The 19,039-nt window shown below is 46.9% G+C and overlaps 3 protein-coding genes across 3 annotated transcripts; all 3 read right to left on the reverse strand.

Annotated features, from left to right (window-relative positions):
• Nucleotides 1–1,628: 1,628 nt before the first annotated feature.
• On the reverse strand, nt 1,629–2,540 carry HTZ1 (Histone H2A.Z; the record flags this gene model as incomplete). Its single annotated transcript, XM_031154038.1, has 3 exons — nt 1,629–1,811; nt 1,892–2,023; nt 2,433–2,540. The coding sequence occupies 3 exons, from the start codon at nt 2,538–2,540 to the stop codon at nt 1,629–1,631; spliced, it is 423 nt and encodes a 140-aa protein (XP_031001079.1).
• A 4,979-nt stretch (nt 2,541–7,519) lies between these two features.
• LHYA1_G009135 (putative oxidoreductase) lies at nt 7,520–8,514 on the reverse strand (the record flags this gene model as incomplete). Its single annotated transcript, XM_031154039.1, has 2 exons — nt 7,520–8,373; nt 8,448–8,514. The coding sequence occupies 2 exons, from the start codon at nt 8,512–8,514 to the stop codon at nt 7,520–7,522; spliced, it is 921 nt and encodes a 306-aa protein (XP_031001078.1).
• Nucleotides 8,515–11,123: 2,609 nt separating this feature from the next.
• dmoA_1 (Dimethyl-sulfide monooxygenase) lies at nt 11,124–14,966 on the reverse strand (the record flags this gene model as incomplete). The annotated part of the gene is made up of 6 exons (XM_031154040.1): nt 11,124–12,791; nt 13,134–13,208; nt 13,272–14,034; nt 14,095–14,525; nt 14,601–14,789; nt 14,853–14,966. 6 exons carry the CDS (start codon nt 14,964–14,966, stop codon nt 11,124–11,126), a joined length of 3,240 nt encoding a protein of 1,079 aa, XP_031001077.1.
• Between the last annotated feature and the right edge of the window lie 4,073 nt (nt 14,967–19,039).

Below are 19,039 nucleotides of genomic sequence, written 5' to 3' on the forward strand. Positions count from 1 at the left end.
AACGGACGCTCATCCCGTCGCCGCCGCTCTCGCCGCAGTTCCTGGCCATGGCGCCTAGTAGCCCGCACGCCTGGATCTGGAGATGCCATGTGTGTATGCGGACGTATCGCCTGGGCATCACGAGGAGGTGTTTGGAAGACGGCCATTATTTCTGTAGCGTGCCGAGTCCGCCGCCTACGCCGGTCGGGAAGAAGAGTATGTTGTACCTCTCCATCACATCCCATCTCATCTTAGTGTATGTATTGCATTGCTTGCTTGTGAAAAGGTTGGAAAGTTTGGAAGGAAAACATGTGTTGAGACTGACAAAATGATTCGTCATATAGGTAAAAGACATCCTCCCCGTGGATGCCGCGCGGAGTTCGATTATACAGGGTGGTCGAACTACAACATCTGGCGACGGGAAGTGCAGAGGATATTAGCTGAGCGGAAGGGTCTTAGTACGAACACAAAAGGACGGTGGTCCGACTCTGATTCCGATGATGTGTACTTACCGCTTACGCCGCGCTGGGAAGAGCGAAACTGCTGGATTGATTGCTCGTTTCCGAGCGAGTGCCATAACTACCGGGCTACGTTGCTGAGGGAGAAGGCGATGCTTTCTACGCGCTGGGAGGAGCAGAGACAGAGGGAGAAAGAGGCGGCGCTGTTGAGGGATGTCTATTGGCGGGTTGAGAAGGGGGAAGGTAGTGAGAAGGAAGAGTTGAGTGAAGAGGAGTTGAAGAGTTTGTATTTGGATATGGTGGTTAAAGGGAGTGACGAGGCGGATGTACAGATTCGGGATTGTGACGGATTGGGTGAAGAGGGGTATCGATTAGAGTATACGAGGAGTAAACGCAGGAAAAGTATCGAGGCGTTAGTGCTTGGAGAGGAAGGGGTAGTAGGGGCTAGTGAGCCGAATAGTCCATTGAAAGAAGAGTGGGGAGAAGAAGGTAAGGTTTGGGAGGTTGATTTAGATGAGGAAGAGAACAGGTGTAGGGGTAGGACTATAGAGAGAGCACCGGTGGATGAAGATGAGCAGATGAGAGAGGCATTGCGGGCGCGGAGTATGTTTTTGAGGCGTTTTGATGGGGATGATGGAGGTGAGAAGTTTGGTGATGAGGATGAGAGTTAGGAGGATGTAGATACAAAGAGTACGGTTTCGAAAGGCTGAAGCAAGGTCAAAATTACCAATTCTACTCGTATTCAACGTACTTGACTATGAGTATGTCTGGGAAGGATAGCGTGACAAGGAATTCCCAACAGTGAACTCATCTTAGAATCGTGCTAAGCTCTGCTTCTCACTTGAGAACGTGGGTCAAATTGGTAACAGGGAAGGGGCACCATTAGCACATATGGGAAAGTAGAGTGCAGACATGGCACCACCCACGCGCATGCCGAACCAGGAACCAGAAGCAGACCGAGTTTCCATTGCCTTGTAATAGTACAACCACCATAAACCATCTTGATCATCCAGCCCAGTCTTTCCTTGAGATGTATAACGAGAAAATCATTACATCCTGAATCGATCATCTCAACTCAGAAGCCCATACGCAACCTGAAAATAAAAAAGCGCAAATCCCCCATACACCCTCAAGAACCACAAGGAAAAGAGAAGAATAAATGTATTATTGTTGCCTCACGCGACCACAATCTCAAGCCTCGATCTTCTTCTTCTTTTGCTCGACCTTTAGGAGCAGAGCGCGGTTGATGTGTGGCAGAACACCTCCAAAGGCGATGGTGGCACGGATCAGGGTATCGAGTTCTTCGTCACCCCGGATGGCGAGTTGGAGATGGCGGGGAGTGATGCGCTTGACCTTGAGATCCTTGGCGGCGTTCTATCGAATAGAAACAAGGGATTAGCACATGTCCAATATCCACATATCTCGTGAAATTAGGCAGAAATGGAATGACTCACTCCTGCAAGCTCGAGGACTTCGGCAGTCAGATATTCGAGGACTGCAGTCACATAGACGGCAGCCTTGGCTCCAACACGCATCTTGTTTTGGGTGTTGTTCTTGAGGAAACGCTTGACACGACCGCAGGGGAACTGGGAAATCGCATATTAGCAGGTGTCGCACATTCCAGAAAGTGTCAACGATGGATCAAGTGAATCGAGATTGAAAAGTTGGTGGCTGGGAGAAAAATATAGACGTAGGTATTCATAGAGGAATCGGATTGTTGATATTCGAGGCGCGTCGCGGATTTCGAAGGGGAAGATGGTGGATTCGCGCATTATGATAGATGATGGGGTTGTAGTTGATATTGCGCATCGCATGCAGAGGTCGAAATCGGACCCTCGAAAGGATTTTGTTGTTGTTGATGGTGCTGTTGATAACGCGACATGGCGGGGTGTACAGAAGGCGGACGACGTCCCAAACCGATGCAGGCCTCCAACCTTCGCAAAACCGGGGAAAGGGTGCATTTACAGGCAAAACAGAGATTTGCGCAATACTAACCTGGAGACCAGCCTTGCTGGAGTGCGATTGTTGTTTCTTTCCTCCATCAGCGCCAACCTTGCCTCCCGAAGACTTCCCGCCTGAAGATTTTCCTTTGCCGCCGGCCATTGTTGGATGTTGTGGTGGAAGTTGGTGGTGGTGGTGGGATTTTTTGTGAATGGATGTTGGTGGAATTGAAGTTGTCTGGATGGATACTTGGGTGGTGGATGTCGTGGATGTTGATTGTGGTTGGGCGAGAAGAGGCGCGTTGATGCGAAGATATGCGCTGGTACTGTACGCTGGTACTAGCGTGAATCCCAAGACTGAGGAGCCAGCCAGCCCAAGCGAGACTGTAGGAGGGGAAGGGAGGACGAGGAAGAGATGGGAAAACACCACCACTCTGCATGTCAGAAACATGAAAATGGGCTCAAACTGTACATCTCGTGAAGCTGTATCTTTGCAGCCACATGTGGGCAGGTGAAGGGGAAAAGGGGTGAAGATATAGGAAAGTTAAGAGAGCCCCCGGAGCGTGGTGGAATGCTGGAAAGATGTTGATGTTGGCATCTTTCACGCCAACTCCATGCTGGCAAGGGGTAACTGACCTGGTAGGACTCACGACGCCCTCCCTAAGAGTGTCATGGCCATCTTGAGTTGTTCTGTATTCATGCTGCTGTGGTGCGTTGAAGTTGGTCGTTGACTGATGATCTGCCTCTTTGCATTTCAAGGCCGCAGTCGTGGGTGCCTGGGTCGAGAGTCACGTGTAGACACTCTCCACATCCACATCCAGATCACATGATATATAAAACCACTACCATGTATTGGGATTTGGGGGTACGAGATGTCTGTATTTGAATGTGTATGTATATGATTACGTGGCCTTTAGCTATAGAAACAGATTCTTCTGTGATCCGCTGACTACGCAATCCAAAAGTCTAACACCATGCTATTGTTTCCCCCCTTTGCTACCCCTCTAATGTATCATTCCTGCAAAGTTATACCCACCACGTTGTCTTGTAGCAAGTCGATAACATTCTCGTGTCCATGTATCGCCGCGTAGTATATGGCTGTCCACCCGTATTTATCAGTAATTGCCTTGTCCACTTTGCCGATCTGCAGTAAGAGCTGGACGATGCTCTCGTGTCCCTCTGAAGCAGCTATCATCAGAGCCGTCATACCACGATGAGAAGTCCCTCTGCCCTGGTTCACATCAACCCTACCAGTAGCGAGCAGGACCTTCACGCATGCCTCTATTCCCCGTTCTACAGCTATCATCAAAGGTGTGTACCCGCTCAAAATATCACCGCCACACCTCGTGTCTGGATTGACATTGCCAGTCGCCAGTAATATCTTAGCTACTCCCTCATGCCCTCTATCCGCAGCCCAAAATAATGGCGTCCGCCCCCGATCGTCCACAGAGTTGGGATCAACACTGCCTGTTGCGAGCAGCAGCTCGACTACTGCCTCACGCCCACCTATACAAGCGAAACCAAGTGGGGTAATTCCATCCCCATCATTGACGTCAACTTCTATGCACTTTGAGGTGAGCAGTTGCTTAACTACCAATAAGTGGCCATTTGAAGCAGCACACGATAGTGGACTCATCCCAAAGTCGAGTCGCTATTCCAGTTGCGCTTGGAATTTACGTCGACTCCAGATTTTGCAAGTAGCAGCTTGACTACTTCCTCGTGTCCCTGCTCTGAAGCGAGAGAGAGTGGCGTTCGCCCAATAGGCTTTGAACCCGAAGCAGGCGTCGAGTCTGGGTCAACATCGCTCATAGCAAGTAGTATCTCGACTACTTCAACATGCCCTTTGGATGCCGCCATCGATAAAGGTGTTCGAAGGTCGTCAGACTTAGGATCTGGATCTTGCCCCTTGTCGTGTAAGTTCAATATCACATTTTTCAACCCAAAATGTGCTGCAACGTGCATTCCGATGATTTGCCTTGCAGCATGCTGGCTGGCCAAGGAATATGATCGAAATACATCTGGCACCACATTTCGGGCCTCGATTATCACTTGAGTGCAGGACGACAATTTAGCTTCACTCTCGAAGAGGCTCAATACCAGCGTATCCGCTTCTTTCGAAGCTAGACGTGCATGATGTCCCCAATTCAACGCTGCGTATTTATACAGTGTATAATCTCTCAATCTTGCCTGGAATTCTCCAAGGGTATCGGTAGGCCCGGCATTAAATGAATCAAAGGCAAGATAGGTGAGGCATAAATCTGCGATTCCTGCCTGTGCTTCCGGGAACCACCTTTGGTGTGTCCTTTCGAAATATTCCTGTGTTGTATAGTGAACCAGTCGAATGATATTGCTTTCTTCGTCAACTATCACCAATCCTGCGCATACAGACGTTATGTCTTCAAGCTCTGGGATGTTCGTTTCATCGAGTTCCGAATCTCCAATTTCAATAGCTAAAGCGTGCAAGAGCTCCAATGTGGCTAACGGTCGACGCGCGAGAGTTATCCAAGATATGACTTGCTCGGCAAGTTCTGAACTGTCTTTCACCTGATGATTGATTCTCTCCATGGCGTCGTCATAGGCTTTATCATATGCTTCCGATACCGTGACATGTTTTTCTGTCGTATGTTCCGGCGGCTCGAGCCTCTTCAAGGCAGTATTGATTGCTTTAAGGGATCTCTTTCCGACCAGAGACTCAACATATAGCTGCGCGAGTAAGAACCTATCAGATGTCAGCGCGTACTTATATCTAGTGTATTGGGATCACATGCATCCCCTGTACAGCTGTGACAATTTTGGTCACGATGGTTTCTTGGATTTCAGGGCTCCGTTGAACACATGCTGGTAATCGCGACATGCAGCCGTTAAGGTATATACGTACATCCTCGTCCCTCGCACGAATCTCTAACCGATGGCTGTTTTCAAACCGACTAATAATATCAGGAATGAATCTCGAGGTTGCAAACAAATTAAACCCCGTATCTACCTTGAGGTCAAAGATTTCAGACAAGATTTTCGCCCGGTGTTCATCTTGGCATTCATCGAGAGCGTCAGCAACGATGTAGACCTTGGAATAGAGCGCAATGACAGACTGGAGCTCCTTGCGTGTTTCGTCTCTGGGAAATCGCGTTTGATTGTGCGTATGGTGACGATAGAGAGCCTTGATACTCCCCGGTAGAGAATGTCGGCTTTGGATTAGCTGCTTCAAGATACCTGCAAGTAGAATCTCCAGTTTCTGTTCTTCTTGCCGTCGAAAGTTAAAGTACACGTACGCGATGCCGACGCTTTCATCATCCCGAAACCTTGCGTTCAAATCTTCAACCACGATCGAACTGAGGATTGTCTTTCCCGCCCCAGGGATTCCCGGACAGAATAGTGTTTGCGCTTTCATGCTCGACCAAGCCATGTATTCCTTCGACTTAAGTAGCCACAGTCCTGTTCCGTTTTGTCGCCGGCTGATCATATCACTCTGCAGTGATGCAAAATCAATTGGGCTGACCCAGTCAAGGACAGCTTGACGTTCCTGATCACCTTGGTGATGTATACCAACCTGATCACGTTATCACTAGTCAATCGTCCATTGAACGCATTCAGGAGGGTGATGTTCGAAGTAATCCGATTCCGCAGCTCAGTAATCTCCTCGGGATCCCATTTAAAGCGCTTCCATACCCTCGTAATTCTCCTGCCAACACCCTTATCCGTGGAAGGCACTTCGCTATTCTTGTCTAGTATTCGCTGCATATCTTCCAGGACATCCCGACAGCTTTTGTCGATGTTGTCCAAATCCCTTTTTTGCTTTTCGTCAAGCACCTCTTGTGCAAGGACAATATCGGCATCTCCAAGAACAATCGAGAGGCTTCGGAGTCTGTTGAATTAGCAGAATTCAAAATTCTGTTCATGAAACGCACTCATTTCCAAGACTTTTAAACTAGCTCGGCGCATTGACGAACTCCTTCCGAATTTTGTTGGCGAGCTCGATCGCAGCGATGAAATCGCCAACGCTGAATCCAAAGCTCATGGTGTTAAATTCGTCGTCACTATGAAGGGAAAATAGAGAGTTTGGTTTTTTGCAGTTGGGAATGAGATTGATGCCTAAGAGGCTGACTCCGGTGCTGAACCCCTCGTTTGCATAAGCTTGCATATGAGGCTGCCACTAGGCGATCAGGCTATACTGAGTCATTGGCTATCAAAGCAGCACGATATAAATGTGCAACACAGCTTTTCTGAACTATAACAGTGTTCTTTTCTTATCAAGTTGTATACACTGCCCTACGTTCTATTCCGTATAATGCCTCGCTTTCCTGCCAAACCAAAACCTACGCCACATAATGCCAATCGATCCGCGCACATCATTTATCTTTCTCTATATACACCATCATTTCCGTTCAATCGAAACTCTTTTGCTATCCTAAGTAATACAACGGGATACTGCTAGATAAAACCCCTTAGTACGCCCTCGACAGGACGCCGGCAGATGAGGGGGTTGACTTGTCCATCAACTCAAAGCCATCCGAAGTCCGACTGCTGTCAGGCTTTTGCTTCCCCATACCGAAATGAGCATCATTTCATCTCCCTTCAAGCGCAAAATAGGGACGGAAGATCGTCTGGCAAGTCGTAGCAATGAATAGCATGCCGCCCTCCAAGATCATGAATATAACTTCGTTGTTCGCCAGGGAGCTGTGGAACCCTTTCCGGAGTTCTGCAAAACTCTAATGCAGACTGTAGTAGGTGTAATGAGGACTAGGTACTGTGCAAAACACAGAAACAAGTATACGTAACGACCTGAAAAGAAAGTATCGTATCCAGTAAAATGCGTACAAGAATACAACAGGGAGTAGAAAAGACAGAAGATGCTAAGTGAAGATCAAAAGAGAAGATACTAAAGTATTCAAGTCATGAAGTACAAAAGAGGGTTTGCTCCTTGGTAGCGGACAATTTATATGATATTAGTCTTCTGACTAAACAATATTATAAGACTATACAAGGACCAAAGCTGGCCTTCAAAACCAGGTGAGTGTTGTTTTGAACTCTGCTCTTTTATCTAAATTAATACGCTTCTCTAAGTTTCAAAGAATACGAGACAAAATTGGTATATATTCGATTTGCAATCTTAAACCCCTTCACCATTCCTCTACCAACTTTAACTCAAAGCATAAATTTAGGGTCAGCGAGCTCATCCTCAGTCCACTGCCATAACTTCCCAGCCAACTGCATGTCTCTTGCCGGTTTCGAACCCGGAGCCTTCTTCCCAACAGGCTCATAGTACTCTCCGGTCTTTACATCAGGACTAGTCGCAGCCCACAACTGGTTTAATGCACCCTCCTCAACCCCAACCGAAGCAATTATATTGACGATTGGGGATATGATCTTGGCCACGAAAGAATTTTTAGACAAGGTGTCTTGCAAGCCGGTCCTGACTATCCCGGGATTCAGTGAAACAGCGGTGATTTCTGGGTATCTCCGTGCCAGCTCCTTTGAATGTAGAATATTCGCAACCTTCGACTGGCCGTAGCGCAGAAAAGACCAGCTTGCTTCCATGGTTGAGTGCAGCCTTTCAAAATGGATTCCTACATCTGGTGCCCTTTGATGTCCTCTGGACGCCAATGTAACAATACGGACGTCAGATCCTGGTTTTTGAGCGGTCTTGAGCATTGTGGGTAAGAGGAGCTTTGTGAGCAACGCGTGACCGAGGTGATTTGTGCCAAATTGGATCTCGTAGCCATCGGCAGTTAATGCTGGAGGTACAGCCATGATTCCAGCGTTATTCATAAGAATGTCCAGTCGAGAGCTGCTCGCCAGGAATTGTTTCGCTGCTGAGTGGACCGAGCTGAGAGATGCTAGATCCATTTGTACCACAGTGAGGGTAGCATTAGGTACAAGAGCGACAATATCGGCGATAGCTGCAAGTCCCCGCTCCTTGCTTCGAGATCCGATGAAGATATGTGCAGGTTTGTGTTTCGCGAGCTGGAGAGCTGCTTCTTTTCCAAGACCAGCATTTCCTGTACATCATTGTTTAGTATCATCTCAAGTTACAGGTGCGGAGTGTGCTTGACAAAGTGATAGGAGAGTCTACCTCCAGTAATAAAGATTACTTTGCCTGAAAGGTCTTGAATATCCGTCGTTGGGTTGAATGGAGCCATTATTGACTTAGTATTTCGTAATGCGCGACGAATTTGAGTAAAAACAGAATCAGATGTCTTTCGCCTTTCTTTTTATACCCCATTGCTCGCCGAGTCTTTATTAAATCCGAAGACGTTTATCCATTGAATGAACCTTGCACTAATAGTCTAACTATTTTCAGATAACAGTCTCTACAACTCTAACTATTAAAAGACATTCATCCAGAAGTTCATAACAATTTTTCACTTGTTTCAAAGAAGCACGTCGGGGTCGGTGTAACCTACTCCTAGTTTTGCCGCTTTAGGCAAGTGGATTCTATAAACATTAGCCAGATTGGGCATAGCGACTAGTCAAGGGGCTACCTCGAAGTTTCGTCACGAGAGAAGAGATATACTGCTTAACAAAAGTTTTCATCAAGGTAAAATCCATTAGATTGGCGAGTCGGCAAAATGAATGCTCCGCTTGATATTGTTCGAGATAAGCAAGGCAGAATGCGAGACGTGAACGACCAGCCCATGATTATGATATTCGATAGCAAGCCTAGAACTTCCCGAAGGTCACATTCGGCAAAAACCAAAACAAAATCAGCAGTATCTCAATCATTCGCGTTCATCAATGTCACTAAACCTAGTGAAGAGGATGAAGACGCTCGGAAACTCATTAGGACCCATGTCATGCGGGGTCGCAACAGGCAGGGACGACAGAAGTCCAACAGCGCTTCCTCAACCCGATCCCCGACACTTACTGGAAACGACATCCCGTACGAGTTTTCTCCACCACTAGTAATTCCATCACAAGCCTCAGCACTTGGACCCGCCTTTGTCGACTTCCCTATTCAGATGCAGCCTTATATGCACAGACTCCTACACCAATGTACGTAATTCTCCTATGTACATACAACCTTGGTTCTGTAACGAATGAATCCGCAGACGCATCTTCATTAGTGCAGTCCATGGACCCTCAGCTGTCTGACCCTAAATATTCGGCTTGGTTTCCAATGGTTATGACCGATCCAGCTCTCTTTCATGCCATTTTGTGTTTGTCGGCCATATATGGTGGCCTCCTCTCTGGTGAACAGAACTCGATTCCACGGCGTAAGCATATGCTAGAGGCTACAAGTATCATAAATGCCAAATTTCAACAAACCAACACGATGGAGAGTGTTTCGGACGCTACAATTACAACAATACTTTTTATAGCGAAGGCCGAGGTATGACTCTACACCTGTGCAATTAGTGAAGCTAATATGGGTCTTGTAGAATGCTCAAGAGAATTATACTAATTGGGATATCCATATGAATGGCTTGAAGAGAATTGTCGAGGTCAGAGGAGGTGTGGTGATGGTGCCCAGTTTTCTGCGGCAAAAGATATATCAGTGAGTAGTACACCAACTTCAATATCTCCTTTCTATTGCTGATCCCAAAATCAGCGATGAAATCACGGGATGCATTGAAACGGGCTCCACCCCCCGTTTCCCATTCGTGGGCTGTTGTGCCACTATTGGGCCATCGACGGCCCCCCCTTCTCTTCCTCCCGCGTTCCAAAGCCTTGCTCAGAACAACTCATTGGAGGAGGACCTCGTCAACATTCTCTATGAAATCGAAACACTTAGCAATTCCTTGAGGATTTCCCCATCCGCGGTGAGGGAATTAGAACCCATGGTTATCAATGTCCGTTATAGACTTCTCTCCTGGAAGGATCAACAGTCAGCCGGGCATTCTTCTGTTGTCCAACAATCGTTACGCTTAGGCGCAATCCTATACATTGAAACTCTATTTCGAACTGCTTCAGTCCGTGCTGTGAACTATACAGTTATGCTGTCGAATTTGCAAAAACAAGTCCTCGAACTTACGACCATTCCCACGGCGACCGGCTTATTATTATGGCTACTGTTCATCGGCGGAAGTGCTTTTGATGGCTCTTACAGAACATGGTTTGCAGCAAACCTTCTCGATGCCACTGTCCGCGCTGGTATCAAGACCTGGGACGCTGCAAAACAAGTCCTAGTGAGACACTGGTGGATTGACTCTATACATGACAGCCCTTGCCAGCAGTTGTGGGATGAAAGCCAACGCAGCTCCTCCTTGTCACCATTTCTACCGTACAATCTATCTAGGCCATATATGAACAAGAACGGGGATAAGAGTTTGTGTATTCTTGGCAATCACCCACAGCCCACTGTCAATAAGCCACTGCGAGGTTAGGTCACCTCTAATGCGGGGCACCTGTTTCCATATCGCAGCAACTTTGTCTAGGGTTTACCAATGAGTAATAGGGGAGAATTGGCCGAAGACTATGTACATTTATGATCTATACCTGTCTGTAATCAGTGCAACAAAGGACCTCAAAGGATATAAGCTTCTGGGGTCGGTATATGTATGTAAATTACGAGGAGAAGTGGCAGAAGCCGATTCGAGGGTACGAGGAAGAGAATGTGAAGATTTTGAGGAGGATAAGTAGGAAATATAACGCTACGCAGAAGTTTTAGGAGGCTGTTGTTGGAAGATTTAATTTTTATGATTAACATTCTGCTAAGTGATGATAGATACGGAACTATGTGAAAAAATGTGTTGTTCGCCACACACGAATCCAAAGGATAACTTGGTTCAGATGTCCAAGATGGCCCATTTTAGTCGGTCTTGATGCCCACTTTCCCAATCTTCCTCAATCCAAACCCTACGATACCTAGCACGAGGATGTTTGCAGCGAAGCACAGCCAGAAAGTGGCTCGGTAGCCATCCATTAAAACTTTGGTAGCGCTCTCGCCTTTCCCATTCTCGGCCATCGTCACACTCGAAGCAACGACAGCGGTTATGGCAAGTCCTACACCGCCCCCGATATTGGAAATAGTATTGAATACCCCACCAGCCAAACCGTGAGTCTGTGGAGGAAAGACAGAAGTAATCACGAGATTCGCTACCGTAAAAAGCACGTCGGCACAGATTGGCAGGCATGCTGTGGCGAAGAAGGCATACGTCCAATATGATGCTGTTGGGTTGACAATTGCCATAAGCAGCGGAGCTACGGCCGTGATAGCTGCCGAACCCAGGACCAGGATATCTGCCCGAACTCTTTTCACCAACCAGCCAGTGATGAAATTGGCCAGCGCACCAGTCACGACCATAGGCAGAAATCTGATTGAGGTCTGGATTCCGGAAAGTTGCTGTACAGACTGGTAGAAGAGGGTCAAAAAGTACTGATTGGCGCTGAACACTCCCCAAATAATGAATATAGTGGCACATAGTGACGCGAAAACCCGGTTGGACCAGAGTGATGGTGGGATGATGACTTTGCGACCGAGTCGTTCTTGACGGCGGGTATACCAGATGAAGATGGGGATGAGCACAACCGCGATAGAGAATAAAGTGATCGAGGTTGGAGCGAGAAAGTGTGATGTACCACCAGCGAGAACAGAGAGGACGTAGGAGAACAACCCCAAGGAAGTGCTGAGCAAAAAACAACCAATCAAATCGATTTCTGTCTTTATTCTCTGAAGCACGACACCAAATGATTGTCCCTCGATGGTTGTATCGTCGGCTGGAATCCCAAATATAGAAATGATAAAGGCGATGAAAGTGAGTACGGCTCCAATATAGTACCCATATCGCCAGCTAATTTCTTCGACGAAGATACCACCCAAAACCAATCCAATCGAATATCCAAATGGCTGTCCAGCGCCGAGACATGCAAACGCCGTGTTTCGATAAGTTCCGGTGGGGATGTTACTAGTGATTAAAATCACAGACGACGGGAGACATAGAGAAACCGCAACACCTTGGGCAGCCCGAAACAGAATGAGCTCAAGGCCTGTCCTGCACACTCCACAGGCAATGGTGGTCATGGTCAACAGAAAGGCGCCGACGAGATAGACCTTGCGAGCCCCGACGACATCTGCAATTGAACCCGAGAGCAGAAGCATACATCCGCATGCTAGAGAGTTCACACCCGCGGGCCAGAGGAGTAGGTCTTGAGAAAGACGTAGGTCACGTGCCATCCTGGGAAGACTGATGACTAGAATGCCTCCGAGCATCGAGTTGGTGAGATTGATACAGGCGACGGTGCCGATAATAACGCTGGCTCTCCATTTTGAGATAGACAGAGCGCATGTATTCGTTGGGCGTTCAGGGCAAACATTTTCTTCTCTGTGTTGTTGAACTTCGACCTTGTTTAGAACAGCCTTTGAGTGACGGGTAGGGAGAGGATACTCAATTAATTCCAATTCAATGGGTGGATAGTTATCCACCCGTGTTTCGAGGCTGGTAGATGTTCTCGACATGTTAAAGAAGATTACAGTAATCTAGAGTGCTGTCGCAAAGCAATAGTGGGGTTCGTGAAAGATACTGAGACGTACACAACTTGCGAAGCAGTCTCGTGAAGAAAACTGAAATGAGATGAGGGATACCTGAATCTCACTATATAGAGGTAGAGAGTTGTATAGAGGCTTTGTTGTTGCAATTGAAATTAGGATAGTGAGTCATGGTCTCGCATCTAATTTTTACTCCGTATGCCGCGCGATAGCGTAGCATCGTAAGATCTTACATGGTACCTTCCAAATACGGCAACGTCTGAAATACAAGCATACCGTAGCTTAATGATTATTGGACGAACAAGAGCGACATATTTAGTACTCCGTACGTACGGAGTAAATAAAGAAGAGCAGCGTAATACTAGTGAGGATTTCTTCGTTGCAAGCTCCCGATTGGACCTCGTTGATCTGTGAGGCTTTTATAAAGTCGTTGTGTGAAGCGTTCTTCCCTAGATTTCCATCCCTTCATACCTGCCCTCCAACATCTGACTCCCCCTTAACTTTGTCTTCTCTGACATACGGTGCGTCTTCCTTATATACTTCATACTTATACGAGCTTCCCACGTGATCATCGCGCAGCTTTGATTGCCCCTTTCCATAAACCTTCTCCCTAGCAGTAAGTCCGTCTTCCTGCGCCTCAGCCTGAGGATATATCCCGCGTCTCCTCAGTTCCGGAACCAGCAAATCCACCACATCCTCAAATGATCCAGGTGTTGTCACATAGCCCAAGTTAAAGCCATCCACATCAGCCTCATTTACAAATCTCTCTAGTTCGTCCGCGACCGTAGATGGAGAGCCCACGGACACAGGTCCGAGACCGCCAATGGACGCCACCTCGGCGACGACTTCCGGAGTCCATTTCGGCACTTTCTCACTTGTTGTTGTAAATACGCTCAGACTCGAAGTAACCTTGTGCGCCTCCAGAGAATCCTCCTTTGTGATTTCTTTCCCCAGCGGCAGCTTCGAGAGATCGATTCCCGTCCAGCCACTGACCAGGACTAGACCTCCAATTGTGGACGCGTATTTCTTGACTTCCGCGAGCTTTTCTTGCGCTTCCGCGTCGGTGCGCCCGATGATAGGCGTGAAGGTGCAGAAGAATTTGATAGAGGCGGGGTCGCGACCTTCTGCTTTGGCGAGAGCACGAATGTGAGCGATTTTGGGTGCGAGGATTGAGGGGGCGTGGCCGGTGACGAATATGGCTTCAGCGTGCTTGGAGGCAAATGCCGAGCCAGCGCTAAGTGGATAATCTCATCAATTTACTGAAGGCATGCGGGAAAAGTTGGACTTGACTTACGGAGACGTGCCGGCCTGGAATAAGAAAGGGGTTCTCTGAGGCGAGGGATCGACAATATGTCTCGACTCGAGGTTGAAATACTTCCCATGATGGTTTATCTGCCGTACCTTGTCAGGGTCAACATACGCATCGTTCTCCACATCCTTGATAATAGCATCGGGGCTCCAAGAGCCTTCCCATAATTTATAGAGGATGCGCAGATACTCATCTGCGCTGGCGTACCGCTGGTCGTGTTCGATGGGTGTATCGATGCCGATGGCTTTGAAGGCGCTCTTTTTCCACGACGTTACGATGTTCCAGCCGATACGGCCATCTGTGAGGTGATCGAGAGTGGAAAAGCGCTTTGCGAGGAGGAAGGGCGGCTCGAAACTCGTGCTGGCTGTGATGCCGAAGGCTAGGTTCTTTGTTACTGCTGCCATGGCGCTGATTGGCTAAAGAACGTTAGCTAATTATAAGGTAGGGATAGTGCACGCTTTCTTCTAGTAATGAAAGCTTTGTAGACGCACAATTGTTGGGTCTGTCACTGGCCATTGTGCCGCTCGACGGATACAGTTATCCAGACTCCCCTCGTATGTATCATATCCGCCGTATGTATCAGCTAGGAACAAGGCGTTGATATTTCCCCGTTCGAGGATCTGTGCTAGATCAGTCCAGTATTTTAGACTTCGTTTCTCGGCCGAGCGGTCTTTAGGATTCTATGTTGAGCATTAGCACTTTTGATACGCAAGTTTCTACTTGTACTATGGAATGAAACCTACTTTCCACTGTCCGGGACTCAGATGCCCTACTGTTGACATGTCAAATGCATTAAGTAGGATTTGTTTCTTGGGCCTGTCGTTTCGACTCTCGCTGCCTGATTGTTCGTCGGCCATTGTTGCTCTGTGGTTGAGAATTGATGCGGATACTGTAGCGCGAAGTGAGGAAACTCAAGATATCTCTATCATGTTGTTGTTGTTATTCATAAATATCATTTCCCCTCGCTACCTATACCTGGCCCACTCTAACCGCATTCTCGCACGTCAATCAAGTTGCGAATGGCATCATTAGACAGCTACTCCCACTCTTCACACATACTGCTATCACGACTCCCACTCTTTACACATACTCCTGTCATGAAACAGTCTTTATGACGTTTCTGCTCGCTGTCGAATCATGTGGGCTGTTTGTTTGCAATCAATTGACTCGGGATGCGGGGTCGCTGCTCTTTCGCTACCCCTGAGTGGAGGGGTGATTGCGTGCTTTAGCGAATTATCACACACTGCTGCTCATGCTGTATGTGCGGCACCATGCAGGAGCTTAGTGGGCCTAGAGCTAGTAAAGCGCCGATAGATAAAGATGCCGACGAAAAGAACAACTTGGTTCTCGGCATTACCATGGGTGTTTTCCGGTCGTATTTATTCCTCTCTTAATAAGCTATTCTGTTTCCCAAATCCATCTACTTGGGCAGGACTATCGTATTCCAACTTTGTTATTAACCGCCACTGCAGAATGGGGTTGCAATCTGTTGATGGAGACAAGATCTCAAGTCCTGTTAATGGGACAACTCCGGTCACAACGCCCGACAGCTTACACAGTGATAGCGCCGCTGATCGCATAGCCTTTTTATCCTCATTCAGCCCCGAAGAAGACAAAGCGATCAGACGGAAAGTTGACTGGAGATTTCTGTGGCTGATTGGGATGATGTATATCATCAAAAATGTAAGCAAGCTGTTGTTTCTAGGGGTAATAACTTGAATTGACTGCTGTTCTACAGTGGGAAGTATGCTGTATATATAGGGCTCTTCAAGCCCTATTTCTAAGCTTTGCCACCTGCTTAGAAATAGCTATTTCTAAGCTTCGCCACAGGCTTTATAAGCTTTGCCACTTGCCACTTACAGGCTATAATAGCCCCCTTATTAACCACTATAAAACACGCTAAGAGAGTATAAAAACAAAAATATAGTATATAACTCCCTAAAATCCTAGCGCTCCTGGCGCTCTTAACTACCCCGCATTACCCCGCACCACCCTTATACGTTTAGCTCCCTAGAGCCTAAAAAGTCCTAAATACAGCGCTTAAACGCTGTAACAGGCAGTGGTTTAGTAAGTATATCCACTAGCATGTCCCTTATAGGGAGGTATGCTACAGTAGTCTTTCCATAAGCTATAAGCTATTAAATATAGTAATATCAGACATTAATATGCTTAGTACAACTATAGGCCACAGGGTCCTAGCTCAGGGCGATATAGGCTTGATTATTGCTATAAATTAGAGCTGCTAGCATAGGACTTAGGTACTAAGGGCGCTGTAGCTCCCTAAGTAAAGCCCGTAGCTACTAGCTCTACTTGCTAGCATCTAAAAGCGCTATATACTCGGATTTAGTAGTTAATAGCGCTACCGAGCGCTGTTTAGTGCTATTCCAGGTAATAGGCCCCCTACTAGGGTCCACAACTGCCCTAAAATCAAGTGTCTATCCTCTATATCCCTAGCGTAGTCTGCATTACTATAGCCCTATAGTTCGGGGCCTTTTCCTCTTAGAGAGCTGTATTTTAAGCTATAGTCTGCTATATCTTTTAGGTATCGGATAACTCTAAGCACCGCGTTCTAGTGCCTTATAGTAGGGGTATTATAGTGCTAAGAGAGCCTCCCTATAGCGTATACAATATTAGGGCGTAATCCCTTAGCTAGCCACATCAAGGCCCCTATAGCGCTTTAGTACAGAGCTTAATCAGTCTGCGGCTTAGTGGAAAGCCTCCTAGAGAGACCGTTTCTATCCCCTATAGGGACTGTAATAGTGCTAGCGTCCTAGAGGCCGAATCGCTAAATTAGAGCCTTTATATAGTACTTCTGCCCTAGGGATAGCGTATTATGCTAGCGGTTTCAGCGTACTTGAATGCCTAGGATTAGACTAATGTCCCCTAAATCCTTGATCTCCTATAGGGCACTTATGCCCTAAATAACCTCCTATACACCTTATAAATTAGGCCCTAGAATAAGCATGTCATTCACATAGAGGCCGATAATTATACCGCTTTTAGGGTTCCTAAACACTGAAGGTTCACTAAAGCTAGGCTAAAATCCTAGTGTCTCTAAGCCTCTAGAGGCCTCGATATACCATTTACGCCCTAACTACTTCAGGCTATATAGGGAGCGATTTAGCTGAAGGACTTAACCTTCTAGGCTATCTAGAGCTTCCAGAGCTCTCATATACACTATAGCGTATAGCTTAGAGCGTAGATATGCACTAACTATATCAATTTAGCGTATTTCCCAGCCTTCATATGCCTCTATAGCTAGGAGGATCCATAGGCTCTCAGAGCGTATAGTAGGGCTAAAAGTCTCTAGGTAGTCATCCCTTAGGACTTGCCTGAAGCCCTAGGCTACTAGCCTAGCCTTATAGCGGTCCATAAGGCCTATGAGAGTGTATTTTACTATAAACACCTACTTATAGCCTATAAGCTGTTTTCCAGAGGGCAATTTAGTATATATCCAGGTATCCAAGGCCTATAGCTTCCCTATTTCCTCTAAAATAGCCTGGTTCCAGTGGGCCGCATTTATAGGGTCACATATAGCCTCTACGTACAATTTAGGTATTGCAATAGGCTCTAGAGCGCTGAAAGCGCCCCCTAAAGCACTAAAAGCACTTCCTCCTAGTGTCCTAGATGCCCTAGATCGAGTGGTAACCTCTAGGGCAATCTGCTCTGCAGTTTTAGGGCCTTTAGGACGCTGTGGCGTCTATGGCACCCCTGTATCCACTATAATAGTGTCTTCTATGTCTGATTCAGGGTCTTTTAGCCCCACTGGAGGCTCTTTCTTAGGCTCCGGCTGCCCTGTGGTTACAGGCTCTTCAGGGGCCTCCATAGGATCATAGGAGTTAATTTCAACCCCTATAACTTGCTAGCGCTAGTCCCAAATTAGGCGCTTATCCTCAGTAAATATAAGTGCTGTAGAAGTGATAATTTGCTCTTTTATAGGGTCGTATAGCCTATATTGATATGCTATAGGCATATAGCCTATAAATACGTAGCGTATAGCTGTGGGATCTAGCTTTCCACAGCGCTCCTTAGGGACTTAAGCATAGGCTATACAGCTATATGCCTGTAGGTGCTTAATATTAGGCTTTTATCTGCTATACGCTTCTTCTAGCATCTTCCCTTCAGGGCCTATAGAGGTCCTATTATATAGATAACATGCTATATCCACAGCATGCCCCTAAAATCATATAGGGAGTTTAGCGTCTAAAAGTATAAAGCAAGCCGCTGTAATTAGAGTCCTATTCAGGCGCTCTACTACCCTATTTTGCTCTAGCTAGTACGCTGTAGTATATTCAAATCAAACCCTATAGAGTCCTAGATAGTCCCCTAGAGCCTTAAATTCTAGGGCATTATCTAGCCTTATAGCCTATAGTTTCAGGCCTATTTCTAGTTCCCTAGCAGTCTTCTAACTTATAAATAAGTCCTGCAGATGCTTCCTAGCCTTAGTAAGTAAGACCTAGGACTTCCTAGTAAAATCGTCCGTAAGCATAAGCATATAGGTATGCCCTTCTAGGCTCTATACGCTATAGGGCCCCTAAAAGTCCATATGTATACGCTAAAGTAGTGCTATAGCATGTTCTAGGCTCTAGCGATTTACTACGCGTATTGCTTTTATAAGTATATAGGCCTCACAGGGCTCTACAAGGTCCGAAATAGGCTTCTCTAAGCCTGTAACTACAGCGTGTAGGTGCCCCAGATACGCTAAATTTAGATGCCTATAGCGTTGGTGCTATAGGACGTCTGTAGTGGCCCCTATATCTCGCTTAGAGTCTCGCTTAGAGGTATCGACCCTTATATACATCGCTTGCTTAGCGACTATACCTCCTAAATCACTTTTTCAAAGGCCTATATCCTCTACAGCCCTAGGGGTCGTATGCCCTAGCATTCTAGGGGCTTGTCCGCTAGCGGGCCCTAAATTAGAGGCCTGCCC

The sequence above is a fragment of the Lachnellula hyalina genome (genome assembly GCF_007821495.1).
Source record: "Lachnellula hyalina strain CBS 185.66 chromosome Unknown contig00294, whole genome shotgun sequence".
In the NCBI taxonomy this organism is placed as follows: domain Eukaryota; kingdom Fungi; phylum Ascomycota; class Leotiomycetes; order Helotiales; family Lachnaceae; genus Lachnellula; species Lachnellula hyalina.